This window comes from Choristoneura fumiferana, chromosome 26, assembly GCF_025370935.1.
Source record: "Choristoneura fumiferana chromosome 26, NRCan_CFum_1, whole genome shotgun sequence".
Classification (NCBI taxonomy): Eukaryota; Metazoa; Arthropoda; class Insecta; order Lepidoptera; family Tortricidae; genus Choristoneura; species Choristoneura fumiferana.
The window spans coordinates 687,017-705,562 of NC_133497.1; the positions used below are offsets into that span (position 1 = coordinate 687,017).

General features: G+C 39.0%; 1 protein-coding gene across 2 annotated transcripts; it reads right to left on the reverse strand.

Moving 5' to 3' along the window:
- Window positions 1-2,080: 2,080 nt before the first annotated feature.
- Roe1 (grpE protein homolog, mitochondrial Roe1) lies at window positions 2,081-12,478 on the reverse strand. 2 transcript variants are annotated; one of them, XM_074107766.1, is made up of 7 exons: window positions 12,288-12,478; window positions 9,845-9,995; window positions 8,291-8,404; window positions 7,611-7,745; window positions 6,647-6,730; window positions 5,231-5,353; window positions 2,081-2,463 (listed from the first exon to the last, which is right to left on the reverse strand). In XM_074107766.1, exons 1-6 carry the CDS (start codon window positions 12,374-12,376, stop codon window positions 5,240-5,242), a joined length of 687 nt encoding a protein of 228 aa, XP_073963867.1. In that variant the 5' UTR covers window positions 12,377-12,478; the 3' UTR covers window positions 2,081-2,463; window positions 5,231-5,239. The 2 variants fall into 2 exon arrangements, with proteins under 2 accessions (XP_073963867.1, XP_073963866.1); XM_074107765.1 differs by having other exon boundaries at window positions 2,081-5,353.
- Window positions 12,479-18,546: the final 6,068 nt, after the last annotated feature.

The window sequence follows — 18,546 nt, forward strand, 5'->3', positions numbered from 1 at the left end:
CTTGGGTATGTTTTTTTTCTTACTGTACAGTCACCTTGAATTAATATCTGCCACAGAGGAGCATGTAAAAATGACATGTGCTACCGGCCCTGGAAATAGTCTAATATTGATGCACGTTTTGTGTCAGATATTGGTCCTGGTGAATGTAACAATAGGGTCCATATCGGTTCGCATACTTATTAGAAGTCCGAATGTAATGTTTGTCAGAATGATCGTTTGTCATAACTCTTTTTTCTCTGAATCCAATAACTGTTCTGAATTGTTATAAAACAAACCCAACCTAATAACCTATTAGTTTTCTGTAGGATGATCATTTAAATTTTTTAGAAAAATGTAAGGTTCCAGTGGGAAACAAATTATGACAAACGATGATTCGGACAAAAAATACGGTATGACTAGCGAAGAGTATGCGAACTTTGGCGCTCCCGTAACAATATGGTAAATGTCTTTTTCACCTCAGCACCTCAAACAGGCAGGTTTTGCTATGAGAAATCAGTGAGCAAAATCGTATTTGCTCACTCCGTGAGACAAAGTAACTTTTTAATTATTTTTTTTAAATGCTGAGTACAGTGTTGGGTCTACTCACTGAATTCCAAATATTTGAACTTTACTTTGATCTGTCATTTCACTTCAACTCGAAAAAGCAAGAGATAGGATCAAATTTGTCGATTACAAACATAAATTAAATTTTAGGTATTAAAAATATATCGAAATATTTCCAAAATGCAAATTTTCCCAATCTTTTAATAAAGTATGCAACCTCGTTGCACGAAAGCCGCTTCTCTTGTTTTTTTTATAAATGAATTCCGTATACTGCCTCTACAGTATAATTATTATTTGTTAAATTGAATGATTTTTTAACAAATCTATTTATGTTTATGTAATAGAAATCTTATTAAAAATCATATTTAAAGGTTTAATTGTTCAACCTTTTCAATTACCCCGAGATGAGGCTTTTTGCAGTATTAAAAAATAAGTGTGACATTAGTACAAGAAGTTAAGATTGCATGTTATGAGTATGCGATTTGTATTGTAGCTACTGGACTCTTTTTATGGTTTTAAATGTAATTTTTATATTTGATAATAATCGGATTCTATTTTAAAAAAATGTGTTTGTTTTGTTAACAGGTAGGTATATGTGGTTTTATTCTTATGTTACATTTAAATTATGTTCTCGCTGCTGAGGTGAAAAATTGTATGTGTCACACGAGACCAAAGTTTTTTTGCATCTCGTGTATTTCAATCCCTTGCTGATCTCAGGATTCTAATCTAGAATCACTCGCTAACGCTCGTGATTCAATTATAGAATCCTTCGCTTACTCGGGATTCAAAATCAACACTCGCAACAAAAAACAACTTTGCTCTCTTGTTGCACAAATAACTATTTTTGTATGATCATTATTAAAAGCGGTTAAATCAAGATAATAACACATGCTATATACTGTTTTGCCGGAAAAGTCTTATTTATGTTGCTTTCTCAACTAGCTTACTAGATCTAGTTTCATTCACTAGATCTGAAAAATACCCACTGAAAAGGACCTCACACTTAGTGGTACATATTGCGTACATCAGCTTTACTCATAGTCAAAATACCACAAACGGGACTTATCGCGCTAAAACACGAGTAATATTTACCTCGACGTTTCAACCACATTAGTGGCCGTGGTCACGAGTAGACTGAATTGTAGGGTGTCAAGTCTGCCTAGTAACGCGATTCCTTCGAACTACCCGCACTTGATCACAAAAAGCACCGGCACTCGTATTTCGAACTACCCGCACTTGGTCGACTTGGTTGGTTGGTGGTTGGTAACGTCGAGGTAAATATTACTCGTGTGTTTTAGCGTGATTAGTCCCGTTTGTGGTATTTTGACCATCAGCTTTACGTCTTAAAAAAACACAAAGCAGACAGTGGAGTTTCCAGGGAGCATGGCGTCTGATATCTCCACGTGTTCCTGATGAGGAAGGGGTCTGCGGACCGACAACAAAGTGAGATCCTGTAAGGGTTCCATTTCTTTCTGATGATATATGGAACGCTATAAAGTTGCAGGCAAAAACTAATGTATAAATAAAACAGCTAAACAACAATATAATCCATTTATTATAACAACTACCACCTCAGACATACACAACGTGGAATTCTAGAGCTAAGCGGTCAGCCTACAAAAATATACAATCTATCGCTCACACAACAGAACGCAAGAAAAGTGTACGGATAAAATGTAACAATTTTGTTTACAGTGCTCATGCTGCCCTTTCTTCAGAATTATCCCGTAGAAATAGGCTATCTTAAAATATATATATAATTAGTTTGTATGTTAGATTTAAAAAAAATATCGGATACGTATTTGTTCTTAATTTTGTTTAATCTCTTCAGCGCCCCAGTCATCCAGTCGTGAAAGCCAAAGGAATGTCTCACGCCACGGTCGTGATACATGACCAACATTCAACTCGGTTTTAATCCTTCTGCAATGGAATTAAAAAATTAAGTTGATTTGTCGCTGGTTTTTATGTGGCGTACAGAGCACGACACTTCGTTTGTTTTGCGGCGGTGAAGAGGTTAAAATAAAAATTATGGAGCCAGTTTAGTTCCGTGTGACGTCACAACTATGTATAATTTTTACTAAGGAGTGACGTCACGAGCCGCTCCAGAACTGACGCATTTCATCTTTGTAATTTTTTGTTCGATCGAAAAAAAAAACGTGTAGGTATGTACCTACAATATTTTGTGATAATGTAACTGAAGGACGAAATAAAACATTGTTTATTTTCAGCAAAAAAACCAGTAGGTTCACTTCATCTTCTCGCTTAGTAAATGCTATTTTGGTTTCTCTAATTATAACCGATTGATTCGATTAAATGTTTTATTAGCAGTACAGTCAACTGATTTGAATCTACGCCACCACTGGACCCTGTCATTCTGACATTTAAACGTCATCCGACGACAATTACTACAGACAAATCAAAATTATTTACTTTGGTAAAAGGTTCTAGTCGCTTGGGAATGAAATTGGTCGACTACAATTTGCTCAACGAAATTAAGTTTTTTTAATGAAAAGATTTTCGGTTGCTTCAGGATTTGAACCTACATCTGGTTATACGCGTCAAGTGTTATACCAACTAGACCACCGGGGCTCCCGTCCAACCTCCCGAAAATCTTGATCACTTGCATACACTAATATGCTTCGATGTAATATTAAAAACGGAATTCATAAACATAAAAACATGTATTGTGATAAAAAAAAATCTTAGGTATATCTAATATTATGATCTGAGTCTGAAGAATGTCCGTCATTTCATAAACCTAATGAAAATAATATCTAGGGACAAGTAACACCAATTGACCACAAATTGACAATTGAATTGATTGATTTGAGGTGATCTAAAATATCGATACATGAACTCCGCTATTTTTGACCACCTTGGTCGCTCCGAAATATCTGATGGCAACTGTACTATGGGTGATAGACAACGGATAGACATCTGGGGGCACGGCAGTGCCCCTGCCAAGTCGAGCAAAACAAAAACAAAGGCACGGCCGTATCATACTTTTCTCGAATCCATTCAGGCTATTTTCAACATACATATTACATGATAATAAATGCCCTCTCCTAAAGAACAGAAGATCATATCATATGCCTGGCCTTACGCTTCGAGTATGTTTTATACAGTTAAATAAATATTGCTCTTCCCTAAAATTGTTTAGTATCATCCATACTTTAATATTATAAATGCGAAAGTAACTCTGTCTGTCTGTCTGTTACGCTTTCACGTCGAAACCGCTGAACCGATTTTGATGCAATTTGGTATAGAGATAGTTGAAGCCCCAAGGATCAACATAGGATACTTTTTATTCCAGTAGAGGGCGCCACCACAGGATAACCTATGTCCGCGCAGACGAAGTCGCGGGCATAAGCTAGTCAGTAAATAATTATCCTTGATTTTTATAAATTCCAAGTGAAAAAAAGTGAAATGATGGGCGCTCTTCTGATATTCGATTATTCGATTATGAAATTATTTAATGTCTAACTTTGAGCTAAATATGATATGAACTGTGAAAAAAAAAATGCACAAAATGAGCATTTTCCAAAAAGTTTGTATTCATTTTCAATTCCGATTTAAATCATATTGGAGTTAAGTAGGATAAATAAAACAACCTAGCTTACATAGGTTTCTTTTTCTAATACGTTGTCTGTTTTACCAGATTGAATAGGCTGTCTGAACCAGTATAGTTCAAAGTAACTTTCTTCATAAAATTAAATTTTTAATACAAGCTTTTTTGCTGACTGTACTTTTCGTTGACTGTATTTGCATCGTTATCCAATACACATGTATACCAAATTTCAAGTCAATCCGACCACTGGAAGTGCAAGATTTGACCCAAAAACAAACAGGGCAAGTTACCTTTGGTCTGTAGTTTTGTACAAACTTCTTGGTAAAAACTCAAATAAACTTAAATAACATTTTTTTAAAGTCTAAACTTAGAATTTCTATACCATTGATATTTTACAATGTACATCAAGAGGTGTCTCCACAAAATCATAAACATTTAAACATAAAATAACAGTTTTATTAAAAACTGTTTATTTGTAACTATTGTCTAAGTTTTTGCAGTAACACGACAAGTCTTTGGATGTATTAGAAATGTTCCTATAAGAAAGTCACCAACCTGTATTCAAGTAGATAACTCATACATTGAGCTGCGCTCCAGAACTCAAGTTGTCGATGTGGGAATGAAAACCGCCAAATTAAAACGGGACTGGGCGGGACACGTCTGCCGCATGGATCCGGGTCGCTGGGCCAAAGTTATCACCGATTGGGTTCCATGCGACGGGCACCGGAGCAGAGGCAGCCCTAGGAGGAGATGGCGGGACGACCTGGACCGATTCCAGTCAGATTGGCAAGAGTAGAGACGAGTGGAATAGGACCTTTAAGTTATATAAAAAAAAAATACCGTATACTGTCTACTTGAATACAGGTAAATGTTTGGCTCATTGAATATTATAATTATTTCCCGGCGCCACATCAGAAACTTGGTCAATCAACTTTGTAGTGCCATTGGTAATATTAATATCTCTCGGTTAATTATAAAAATTAAGTTTTATGAAGTACAAATCGACTAAAATCAGGTGCTGCTTCATGGCTCACCTCTTTAGCGTAAAAGTTGATTGACCTAAATGACGTTTGAGCGCAAGCCGTAAAGTCTGCCGTTGCTTATTAAGTGCACGTGTACCGGATAGTACTAGGAGGAGCCTTTGGCGACGCCGACGAGCGCGGGCCGCACGCAGCGCTCGTGCAGTTTGTAGCCGACCTTGCTCACTGTCACCACAGTGCCAGGCTCTGCGCCTTCAACCTCCTTCAACAAAGCAATGTGAACGAATAAATGAAAAAGTTTATTCCACAGGTTTAGTTTTGCAGGTGGTAGGACCTTGTGCAAGGTCCGCCCGGATTGCTACCACCATCTTGCTCGCTAATCCTGCCGTGAAGCAGCAGTGCTTGCACTGTTGTGTTTCGGCGTGGAGAGTAAGACAGCCGGTGAAATTACTGGCACGTGAGGTATCCCATCTTAGGCCTCTAGGTTGGCAACGCGTCTGCAATACCCCTGGTGTTGCAGATGTTTATGGGCGGTGGTGATCTCTTACCATCAGGAGACCCATTTGCTCGTTTGCCATCCAGTCAAATAAAAATAAAATAAATAAATAACACAAAATTACAAAAATAGTAGAAATACAAAATATGAAATAGATCTATCTTCTATATATAAAACAAAGTTGTGTTAGTTACACCATTTATAACTCAAGAACGGCTGGATGATTTTTTATGATTTTTGTGTTTTTGGATTTGTCTTCGTCAGGAATAGGACAATAAGTATTAATAACATTGGAAAATTGTCGAAAAAATAAAATAGAAGAAAAGCATTTTCCCATACAAAATGTTCTTGGGTTTCGTAACTGTCAAACATTTAATGGTTATCCCGTCGATATAAAATATATAATGTAGTTACTTTCTCCAAGACACTAGTCGCCTAACTGTTATTGTTTGAAAGATAATCAAGAATTAAGATAATTAATTATGCGCACTAAATAAAACAGTGTAAATGTTCTCAAATTATTAGCATTTTTTAAAATAACGTTTTGGCTATGGAACCCTAAAAAGTAGTGATTTGTTTTAAAAAAAACACTATTTTGTAATAATAGATTTTTCAATAAATATGAAAAGTATTTTTTTTTGACAATTCCAATAAGATGTTTGGTTAAAGTAGTCAAAATAAGGATGCTCGTTTTAGGAAGGGATTGACAGTATAGATGATCTTTCTGAGAAGCGGTCATACTATTGACTGGTCATTTTGGAACGTAGTCGCAATAAGAGTGATTGTTTAGGGAAATGGTCACAATAAGAACGGCCGTTTCGGGAAGCGGTCACAGCACAATAGGAGCAGTCGTTTTGAGATGCTGTCACAATAGAAGCAGTCATTTTGAGAAGCGGTCACAGTAGAATTAGTCGTTTTTGGGAAGTGGTCACAATAAGAGCGATCGTTTTCGCAAGTGGTCACAATAAGAGTTGTCGTTTTGGGAAGTGGTACAATAAGAGTGGTCGTTTTGGGTAAAGGTAGTCTTAGGAGGTGGTCATAACTGGCACTATGTCTCACCTGTTGGAAAAGGGCTTCATGTAGGTTGGGGTCGAACTTCTCCCGCAGCGGCGAGACGGCGACCAGCCCGTGTCTCGTGAACACCTGCAACGGAAGAATCAATACTTTAAACGTTTATGAACACTGCTGCAATACCAGAATCTAAGGCTGCCTGCTTGCACTTGTTTCGCCTTGCTCGCTTCCCTTTTAATTGATAAGGGAAAAATACGCGTCCGATATCTTATGATATTGTAACTGACGTATTCATCAGAATAATATTTTTCACTTCTCTCTCATGCTCGTAAAACTTCATATTTATGCTGGATCTAGGCGACATAAAATTACTTTTTTTTGAAAGTTCATTGTTTTCGAGATATTTGGCATCAAAGTTGAACAATTTCAGGCCAAAAAACTGGTTTTCTGGCCATAACTTTTGTGCTAATTAGTTTTAAATGAAAACCCTCGACCAGTTTTTAGAGACGTCAAAGACGAACCCAAATATGAAGATTTCGTATATGTTAGATCTTTCACCTCAATAGAAATACGTAATAAGTGTGTATTCATACAAAGTTTAAAAAAATCATACAAAATTAAGGAATCATTTTTTTCAAAATCCGGTGGACAAAAATGGAGATAAAAAATTGGAGAACTGATAGCCGTTTGACTTATAATTTTATCTGTAGTGCAAAAGTAGAAAATACGATTCAAAACTTGTCAAAAATCTATGAAAATCTCGGGTAGCTTATACTTGTAACTTAGCGATGGGACATTTTTGCGACTTGAATTTGTAGGCGATAGTGCATCTAGGGTATTCTAAATCGATGCCTACAGCTATGAAATGAAATTAAATGATATATTTATTCCAGGCGTTAGTCCATAAAAACAATCAAAAATAATTAATTAGAAGTCAAATAAATAAAATTAAAATTAAATTAAATTATGAATAAGCCTGGGTTAGATGACGATGAATGTTTTATTTGGTTACCTGAGTGAGCTGCGCGCGCGTGAGCCGTATGCCGTCGTGGAGGGAGCGAAGCGCCGCCGCGGCGCCGCCCTCCGTGCCCGCGTCGAGCTCGCTGCCCGGCACGCTCTCTGCCGCCGCTGCCAGTGTGTCTGCGACCTTAACACGCATACAAATCTTAACTGATTAAATCTTTTTAAAATCAGTTTACTGACTGACTGACAGACAATGCATAGCTAGCCTAAAAAGCTTTTGGTAAAAAATTAATTTTTAATACAAGTTTTTTTTTGCTGACTGTACTTTTTGTTAACTGTACTTGTATTGTCACCCAAACTACATTTGCATACCAAATTTCAAGTCGATGCCATTAACCGTTGAAGAGTTCCGTCCTGTGGAGACGATCCTGGCTGGACTACCAGCAGGTCACTACCAGATTATTGTATTGTCACGCAAGTTATGAGTACATAAGTATGCCAAATTTCAAGTCAATCCAACTACTGGAAGTTGGCCGAATTTAACTTGTAAGATTTGATTACAGACAGACAGACAACGGGACAGGTCAAACTAAATAAAAGCTTGTAATAAAGGAGAATGAATTAAATGAATGAGTAAATGTCAAAAATCCCTCTATCTTTACATGACACATGTTCTTGTGTGTGTGACCTCAACTCTGGTGACACTACATATATCAAGCGGCGTGTTACCTCCAGCAGGTCCTTGCAGAAGCCCTGTATGGCGAAGTGCTTGGCGTCCTCGACCTGTTTCACCATGCGCCGGCGCACGTTCTCGCCGTCCGCCAAAGCGCGCTTGTATTTGTCCTGTGAACGAAGATTAAATGCATTGACATCTAAAAAAAAGGCTGCAGGTGGTAGGACCTTGTGCAAGGTCCGCCCGGATTGCTACCACCATCTTGCTCGCTAATCCTGCCGTGAAGCAGCAGTGCTTGCACTGTTGTGTTTCGGCGTGGAGAGTAAGACAGCCGGTGAAATTACTGGCACGTGAGGTATCCCATCTTAGGCCTCTAGGTTGGCAACGCGTCTGCAATACCCCTGGTGTTGCAGATGTTTATGGGCGGTGGTGATCTCTTACCATCAGGAGACCCATTTGCTCGTTTGCCATCCAGTCAAATAAAAAAAAAAAAAAAAAAAAAGGCTGACCAGGAATATAAAACGTGAGTCAATCAACTTTTTAGTGTAGCTTGTTGCCATGGTAAGTCTGCTGCATTATTTATTAAAAGTATGATTTTATGGTACAAATTCACTAAATCTCAGGAGTTGTGACAGTAAGGCAATGAGGGCTATCGCGTATGAATTCGTCGCTAGAGGCGCTAGTGTAGCGAAACCCGAAATGTCAAATGTCACTGTTTTTGGGTGAGCTACATGAATGTTTGTGTTTTGAGACAGTTTTGTCTTTCGGAAACCTGTGTCCTTCCTTTTTCTCAAACAGAAGGGGACTATGTTCGCCGCCAGACGGCGCTGCCCGACTCGGGCACAACGGCTGCGTTCAGCGTAACGCGTAGGGCCGTGTTGCACGACACGACACGGTGACCGTCTAAAATGGTCTCGCCGGAAGACCAGCGCTGGCTCCACCAAAGGAGTCCGCATTTTATGCTGAGGCGGGACCATTTCGGGTACATAAAAATAAGTATTATTTTTTGTATTTTGTATTCTCATTTTATTTTATTTCACTTTATTATTATTATGTTTCTTTTCTGTATCTATTATTTATATGTGTGTGTCCCGAATAAATCTTTTCATTTTCATGCAACACTGTGGCATGCTCAATATTTTTATGGTACGGTTTTAAGATCATCATCATCATCATCATCAGCCCAAAGACGTCCACTGCTGGACAAAGGCCTCCCCCTTAGAACGCCACAATGAACGACAACTCGCCACTTGCATCCACCGGTTTCCCGATACTCTCACGATGTCATCAGTCCACCTTCCGGTTCGTGGTCGCCACTCGAGGACTTTTTTCCTCCAACGGTTATCTGTTCTTCGAGCGATGTGGCCTGCCCATCATGTGGTTTTAAGATATTAAATATAATTTAAATGTAAATTTTGTTTTCACGTCCGTAATAACAAACCAACCGCTATACTTCAGGCAGGAACTTTGTCTACAGTGGCGCCAACTGGTGAGCGCGAAAACGGTAGCCCTCATTGCAAGCAAGACCGTAACGTCAAACGGTCCTCACGATACGAACGCCATCTACCGATATTTCACCTGTCGAGTAGCCTTCAATAGGCAGTACTTACCTCGTAGTCCTTAACCTGTGTCTTCACCGCACTAAGCTCGGTGGTGAGGCTCTCGATCTGTTTGTGACACTCCTCAACTGTCGCCGGGAGCTTGTCGGTGTCCTCGGAAGCCTTCTCTTCCGTGTTACTGCTGTAGCCGCGAGTTGTGCTTCTGTTCAATAAAATCATGTCTGAATTATGTCACAAAGTTACAGGCAACTTTAGACAGATGGCCAAGTGGTTAGAAAACCTGATTACGAAGCTTGAGGTCCCGGGTTCGGTTCCCGGCTGAGGCAGATATTTGTATGAATAATATGAATGTTTATTCTCAGGTCTTGGATGTTTGATATGTATTTATCTATATAAGTATGTTTATCCGTTGCCTAGTACCCATACTACAAGCTTTGCTTAGTTTGGGACTAGGTGAATTGCATTGATGTCAAGTGTCCCATGATATTTTTTTTATTTTTATTAACTAGTTTTATCAAGTGACTCCACTTTCTTAGAATCTCTTATAATCTCTTATCTTATATCTCTTATCTGTATCTTTTTTCTTTCTTGAATGTAGTTAAAGCTGCGTCACACACATTATGTTTTGTGTAAAAAGTTGCCATGTTTTACAATACAGTATTCACTTGGCAGCATTGTATCAAGATAAAGTAGAAGTTAAAGTCAAAAAATATCTTTATTCAATTTAAGCTCTGTTGTTCTACCTCTGTTGAGAAGAATCCTACTATCCTACTAATATTATAAATGTGAAAGTTTGTGAGTGAGTGAGTATGTTTGTTACTTCTTCACGCTGAAACGGCTGGATGATTTTGGATGAAATTTGGCAAAAAGTTAGTTTATAACCTGGATTAAAACATAGGATACTTTTTATCCCGAAATTCCCACGGGATAGGGATAAGATCTCGAACTAATAACTGCTTAGCTTAAGAGTCATGAAATTTGGTACGTATATAGCTCTGGAATAGCACATAGGCTACATTTTATCTCAATATTACCATGGGATAGAGATAAAATCTCAAAATAACAACCGCTGGGTTTAGAGTCATGAAATTTGGCATAGTTGCTATAGTATAATGTCAATGAAAACCACAATGTAATATTAGGGAATTCCCACGAGAATTTACTTAACTCTCGGAATTTAAATTCAACTGCTGTATCTAATGTTTTATGCGTGCGATGCCGCAGGTAAAGAGTAGTTTGTAATAAAAACATAGTGCAAAGATTAGGTGAAGCCAATTTCCATTATCAGCCGTGGTGGCGAGTGGTTTGACCTATGGCCTCTCAAGCAGAGGATCGTGGGTTCAAACCCCGGCTCGCACCTCTGAGTTTTCGAAATTCATGTGCGGAATTTTATTTGAAATTTACCACGAGCTTTACGGTGAAGGAAAACATCGTGAGGAAACCTGCACATCAAACCTGCGAAGCAATTCAATGGTGTGTGTGAAGTTCCCAATCCGCACTGGGCCCGCGTGGGAACTACTGCCCAAGCCCTTTCATTCCGAGAGGAGGCCTGTGCCCTGCAGTGGGACGTATATAGGCTGGGATGATGATGATGAATTTCCATTATAAATACTGTTATTTTATTTATCATATGTACTTCATTTATCATATTTTATGTACTAAGTTACTTACTTCAAATATCAAGTCAGAGAAGGTTAATGGAATGTTGTATCAGGAGCTCAAAGCATTGACAGAGGTGTACAGACTGACATTACTTCCAGGACAAGAGCTAGGCTCTTAGAATTATGATGATGAGGTTTACACAAAATCTTAAATAATCCTTATTAGTTATAGAATAGAATAGAAATATGTTTATTCAGCCAACACATCATGACAAAAAAAAGAGAAACACATTTACAAAATGATAAAGTATACAAGAACCAACAAATAATGATGTGAAGCCGAAATGGTCTCCACTCAGCGGTGCCGTTGGCACGACTAGCGTTGAAAATACAAACTGAAATATAGATGCACAGAAAAACCAGAAAAATAAGACCAGCACTGGGAATCGAACCCAGGTCTTCGGTATTCCGTACCGCGTGCTATACCGCTACACCACTGCTGGTCACTACTACTACGACTAGCGTTGTTATGCTTCACAAAGTTCAAATTGTTCTACTATGGTGAGCAAAATTTTCTGATGCAATACATAAACTATCGTGTATAGCAACATTAGTTCTATTTATAGTTAGTATAAGTTAATATACATAGTAATGACACAGTTTTATAAGAAAAATTGCTACCAAAAAAAAATTTGAGCAAAATTTCTAATTACTTAACCAGCACAATATTTTCATCAGTGAGAGTTCAAATAAAATAAATTAAATCAGTAAAGACACGTAAGTAGGTAAAACAAATATTGATGTCGTGTTTTAAGATGGTTTTGGGCTCAATTTATTAGAAAATGGATTAGAAAATCATTGATTTGTAGGTTAAGTGGTTGCGCAATTGTTACCTGTATACGTTCGAGCGTAAATTCCTGAAAGTGGACTCCGTCACGTATTTCGCCAATCGGCCGATCGAACCAGCTGTTAACGAAGCCATTGTCGTCAAAAAATACACAAATTTCTATCAAATTTCTGAATAAAAATGCGCATAAGAGGTTATGTCAAGTCAAAATTCTTATCTGTCTATCGTATCTGTCAAGTTTTTTTTTCTAAGTTCCAAAACTGACTAGTTTAGCCAATAAGAAAAATGAAAAAATATATAAATGTTTTCAAATTAACTAAAATTAACTACAATATAAAAAAGATGAATATTCAAGTAATATACACATAACCTAATTCACTTCGCTTCGTTATTTTGATTTTAAAATACACAAACACGCTCTAATTTCCAATACGATAAACGCCTTTGAATCAGCTGACTGACTTGACCTCTGACATCACCTCTCCAAATCTGTCAGGTTGACAGCAAATTTTCCTAACCAAAATTAAAGCGGAAAATACGAATTTTTAACAGTAAAAGCTGCGCGCGCTTTATATAAGCCCAGGCCTTGAGAATACCGCAGTCTCCACGCGATCGCTGCAAAGCGTTCACGCTAGAAACAAGATGGCATCTCTTGCTGTGTTCGATTTTGATCGCACCATAGTTGACGATGATTCAGATGGGGTTGTGATAGAAAAGCTGAGAGAAAAACAACCCCCGCCGGAGTGGGAAGAGGAGAGCAGGGACTGGACGCCTTATATGAGCGAAGTAAGTACATAGACGTTAATTCGCTAATTGTTTTCTCACCAAGCTTCTAACTTCCTGTTTTTCTGATTTAGTGGAGAAAAAATGGGTTTTCGCGGATCAAAGTAATAGACATGTGGGAGTGATATATTGATATCTTCGAAACTAACTAGAGTATGATTCATTCGGAATTTTTATAGACTACCTAGTGCAATGAAGTGTCAAGTTTCTATTCTTTTTTTTTTAATCAAAAGGCTTATATTACTATTTTGTTAAAATGCTTTACAAAATAAATAATTAAACTGGTATTAAACAAAACGATAATTAAAGCGATGTATGTATGAAGTAGGTGTTATGCTTATTCTGTCATTTTTCTAACTTTAAAATAGATTGCATGTTTTTATTTTGTCACAAGTTCTCATAAACTTAGTTAAATTGTTTCAAATAAAATTATTTCGAAATAAGTTTAATATTTTAATTAATTTTCATTCATTTGTTTAAAAGTAGCTTATTTAGTGTGAAAGTAATAAAACTATGTTAAACATAATAATTTCAAAATATAAGCTACTTTAGAAAATAATAAAATAAGTAATGGCATTTTTTTTTCAATTTTCAATTATGGCATTAAATTGTTTTACTGTTACTGAGCCAGTGGGATACACCTTTGGGCTCATCTGCATTTTGCATCAAGTGACTTAGGTGATAAGCCATGGGTATTACATATGAAAAAAAGTTACATTCAAAGTATGGAACCATAAAGTCTGAATGTACCTGAATAATGCTAAGTGTGTTCGTCAATCTCCTTCTTTACCATTAGCTAGTAAATGGTGCGTAATCTATGACGGTCAAGTTCATGAACATACACTATTAACTCATTAAGAAGGAGAAGAGAAAATGAGCCAAGTTCTGCGCAAAGACTTTTGAAATGCCTCTAGTCAACTTTAGTAAACTTGATACCCTACGCTATGCAAATAAAAATTACAGATACATAGTAAATAATCCATTCCCATTGTGAAAATTCGGAACAAAAAACTACTTCTGAATGGTGTAAAAATAATATTATAATGCAGGTTGATTCACAAAAGCTGGCACCAGTGGCGTAGCGTAGTCTGGGGAGGGGGGGCAGTCCGTCCCGGGCGGCAATTTTGGGGGGGCGATAATAACTAGATAATAAATATTTCACAATTTTTCGCACCTACTATTACTGCTTAGAATGGTGTGTCACCGCCAGGAATTCTGTCGAAATCCCGATGGGCAACCTGTGTACCTAAAATACGCTTTAACGCCTTTCTTGTACGCTCCTTTTTTTAATTAGCGTACAATTGCGTACATTTTTTTGATGTGAGTTTGAATTCCATGCGACACCATGTCACCGCCAGGAAGTATGACACTTAGAATGAGCATTTTCCATTACTTATACTGTGACGCAATCGGGGAATCCTCTTCTATAATTGAATGGTACAATAATGTATTGTTATCTGGTACTATAGTTGTTTAAAAACCTAAACAAGAGGGCTGCAACATTTTCTTACGCCCAGGGCGGCTGATACCTACGCTACGCTACTGGCTGGCACGAGTGGATCGAATGAGTTTTATTTATTTAATCGTATGGCATTATATTAGGTATATTCACTCTGTATGCCTCTTGCCTATAAAGGCGTTACTCATTTAGCACCGCCCAGGGGACACGTGCAGGGTTGCGGTGGGTTAATCCTGCGGACGCGAGTAACAATTGTCCCCCAACGCGAGTAACAATTGTCCCCCAACGCGAGTAACAATTGTCCCCCAAGCGAGTAACAATTGTCCCCCAAGCGAGTAACAATTGTCCCCCAAGCGAGTAACAATTGTCCCCCAAGCGAGTAACAATTGTCCCCCAAGCGAGTAACAATTGTTCCCCACGCGAGTAACAAATGCCCCCAAGCGAGTAACAATTGTCCCCCAACGCGAGTAACATTTATTTGTCTCCCAAGCGAGTAACAATTGTCCCCCAGCGAGTAACAAATGCCCCAAGCGAGTAACAATTGTCCCCCACGCGAGTAACAATTGTCCCCCAAGCGAGTAACAATTGTCCCCCAAGCGAGTAACAATTGTTCCCCACGCGAGTAACAATTGTCCCCAAGCGGTAACAAATGTCCCCAAGCGAGTAACAATTGTCCCCCACGCGAGTAACATTGTCCCCCAAGCGAGTACAATTGTCCCCAAGCGAGTAACAATTGTTCCCCACGCGGTAACAATTGTCCCCACGCGAGAGTAACATTGTCCCCCAGCGAGTAACAATTGTCCCCAAGCGAGTAACAATTGTCCCCCACGCGAGTAACATTGTCCCCCACGCGAGTAACAATTGTCCCCCACGCGAGTAACATTTGTCCCCAAGCGAGTAACAATTGTCCCCCAAGCGAGTAACAATTGTTCCCCCGCGAGTAACAATTGTCCCCCACGCGAGTAATAATTGTCCCCCAAGCGAGTAACAATTTGTCCCCCAAGCGAGTAACAATTGTCCCCCACGCGAGTAACAATTGTTCCCACGCGAGTAACAATTGTCCCCCACGCGAGTAACATTTGCCCAAGCGAGTAACAATTGTCCCCCAAGCGAGTAACAATTGTCCCCCAACGCGAGTAACAAGTGTCCCCCACGCCAGTAACAATTGTCCCCCGATTGAATGAGTGGATGAAAGTATGTGTGAATACACTTGGGTGACACTCTCCGACGCTGATAATACCGACATGAAAATACCGAGCCCGTTTTTCGTTTCTATGGGCGTGTACACGAAAAACAGGGTCGGTATTTCCATGTCGGTATTATCCGGGCCGGGAAAGAGTGTCACCCAATACTCTTCACACAAATGTGAAAATGATTGTCATTTTTCTATCTCGTATCTACTACTACTACTTCGCCGGCTCAGCGACCCAAAGTGGATCTTGGCCACCGACACAGACTCCGCCAATGAGGGCTATCGTTTTTTGTCTCACTAGATGGCGCACTGTTGCGTGAGTTTTTAGTATGACTTTCAAAGTCTGTTATTACGGGCGTGAAAACAATGTTTAGATTAAAATCATATTTAATACACCTTAAAACCGTACCATAAAAATATCCCGTTTTGTTCGGAAAAAAGGGGGGACAAAGGTTTCCGAAGGCAAAACTGTCTCAAAACACAGACATTCATTGCCCCGTAACGCATAATTGCCATAATTAATTTGAGATATTGCAAAATATTCACAAAATTATTCTAATTATAAATAACCCGCGTAGCTCACCCGAAAACTATGAGATTGACATTTCGGAGACCTCACTCTACACTAGCGCCTCTAGTGGCGAATTCATACGCGATAGCCCTCATTGTCCTATTCCTGTACAACAAGGCGCCAGTCTGCCACCTGCATGTCGCACAGGTCTTTTCGGACTTCATCCAACCAGCGATACCTGGGCCTTCCGATTGGCCGTCTTCCAATCGGTTGTCCTAGGTATGCTCTCTTGATCCTCTCCCATTCTCTCCACGTGGCCGAGCCAACGAAGCCGCGCAGATTTGCTTTTGCCTATAATGTTAGGCTCGCCCACCAGGTCTTCCACATCCACATTTCTCCTGACACGCCAGGTTCCATCCACTCGTCTTGTAGGCAAGAATCTTCCTGTAGATCTTCCTCTCCGCCACTAATATCTTATTCTCTCCCTTCGCACCCATACATTAAGATTGGCCTTATCACTGTCTTGTAAACTATCTCGTAGGTATCTAAGTGATATTTATTTCGTTCAATCCATTCTCTGCTCAATGCTCTTTTGAATCAATCAGTAAATCTGTAAAAAAGTAAGGGATGTTTTTTTAATGCGTAATTTTTTTCGAACTTGGCGTGAAACTTCCTCGTTTAGTACAGCTTCCGTGTAATCCATTTGCTTATCACTAGATCTAGATCCCCATCAGCTGGTACATACCGCTAGATAACAAAAGTGATAAGGTAAAATCAATATTTTTACTGCTCACACTATGATAGAGTACTTCATCATCATCATCATCATACGTCCCACTACTGGGCACAGGCCTCCTCTCAGAATGAGAGGGCTTTGGCCCGTAGTTCCCACGCGGGCCCAGTGCGGATTGGGAACTTCACAGACACGATTGAATTGCTTCACAGGTTTGTGCTGGTTTCCTCACGATGTTTTCGTTCACCGTATTAGCACGTGGTAAATTTCAAAGGCGAGGTGCGAGCCGGGGTTTGAACCCACGATCCTCTGCTTGAGAGGCGATAGATCAAACCAGTGGCCACCACGGCTATGATCGAGTACTTACGAGGTACTAATATAGCAATATATATTTCTAAATATCTTTAAATTCGAAATAAGATAACTTCCTAAGTAAAAAAAATATTATTCTAGTAGCTTTTCCTTTTCGTGTCCGCGTAGAATTCACTTATCGCTATCCCGCGGGAATAATGAAATTTTCCGGATAAAACTATCCCATGTCCTTCCCCAGGAGTCAAACCATCTGTGTACCGAATTTCATCTAAATCGGTTCAGCGGTTTAAACGTAAAGAGGTAAATGACAGCGGGATTATGACATTCACTCATTAATTTCATTAATTCTCTTTTAGGCGATCAGTTCTTTATGTATCAATCATTCACCTTAACTCTTGTGGCACTATAACAGCTAGTATTGAATATTTCCCGCAATGCCCGACACGCTCTTGTCCGGTTTCCTTTACAAGTTAAACTGAGCTTAAGAAATGAAACGTAGGAGGCTAAAAAATCCAGTATCACCCGGTTTTTAAATTAGATGGTTCTTCAATGAAATATACAAACATGGTGACAAGGTAGGTGCATGTAAATTGGTATACAATACAATGTAGCTGTTTGGTACATGCATGCGGTAAGTTCGTGGGAGTGATACTCTAAATCAGATAAATTCATACTTATATATTTTTAACTAGACTTTATCCTCGACCTTCGTACGCGTAACTAGGGTTGCCAACTATTTTTTAAAGAAATAATGTATATTCAAGTCTGAGAACGGAAATAAACAGATATTTAGAAATAAGTTGCAGGGGTAGGACCTTTGCAAGGTCCGCCCGGACTGCTACCACCATCTTGCTCGCTAATCCTGCGTGAAGCAGCAGTGCTTGCACTGTTGTTTCGGCGTGGAGAGTAAGACAGCCGGTGAAATTACTGGCACTTGAGGTATTCCATCTTGGCCTCTAGGTTGGCAACGCATCTGCAATACCCCTGGTGTTGCAGATGTTTATAGGCGGTGCTTCTCGTTGGCCATCCATCCAGGCGGATAAAAAAAAAAAGTTTTTCGTAAAAAAATATTTTTAATACAAGCTTTTTTGCTGACTGTTCTTTTACGTTGGCTGTACTTGCATTGTCACCTAAACTACATTTGCATACTAAATTTCGAGTCGATGCCATTAACCGTTGAAGAGTTCCGTTCTGCGGAGACGATCCTGGCCAGACACCAGGGTGTCACACCAGATTATTGTATTGTCACGCAATTTACAAAGTATACCCAATTTTCAGTCAATCCAACTACTGGAAGTTGGTCGAATTTACAAAA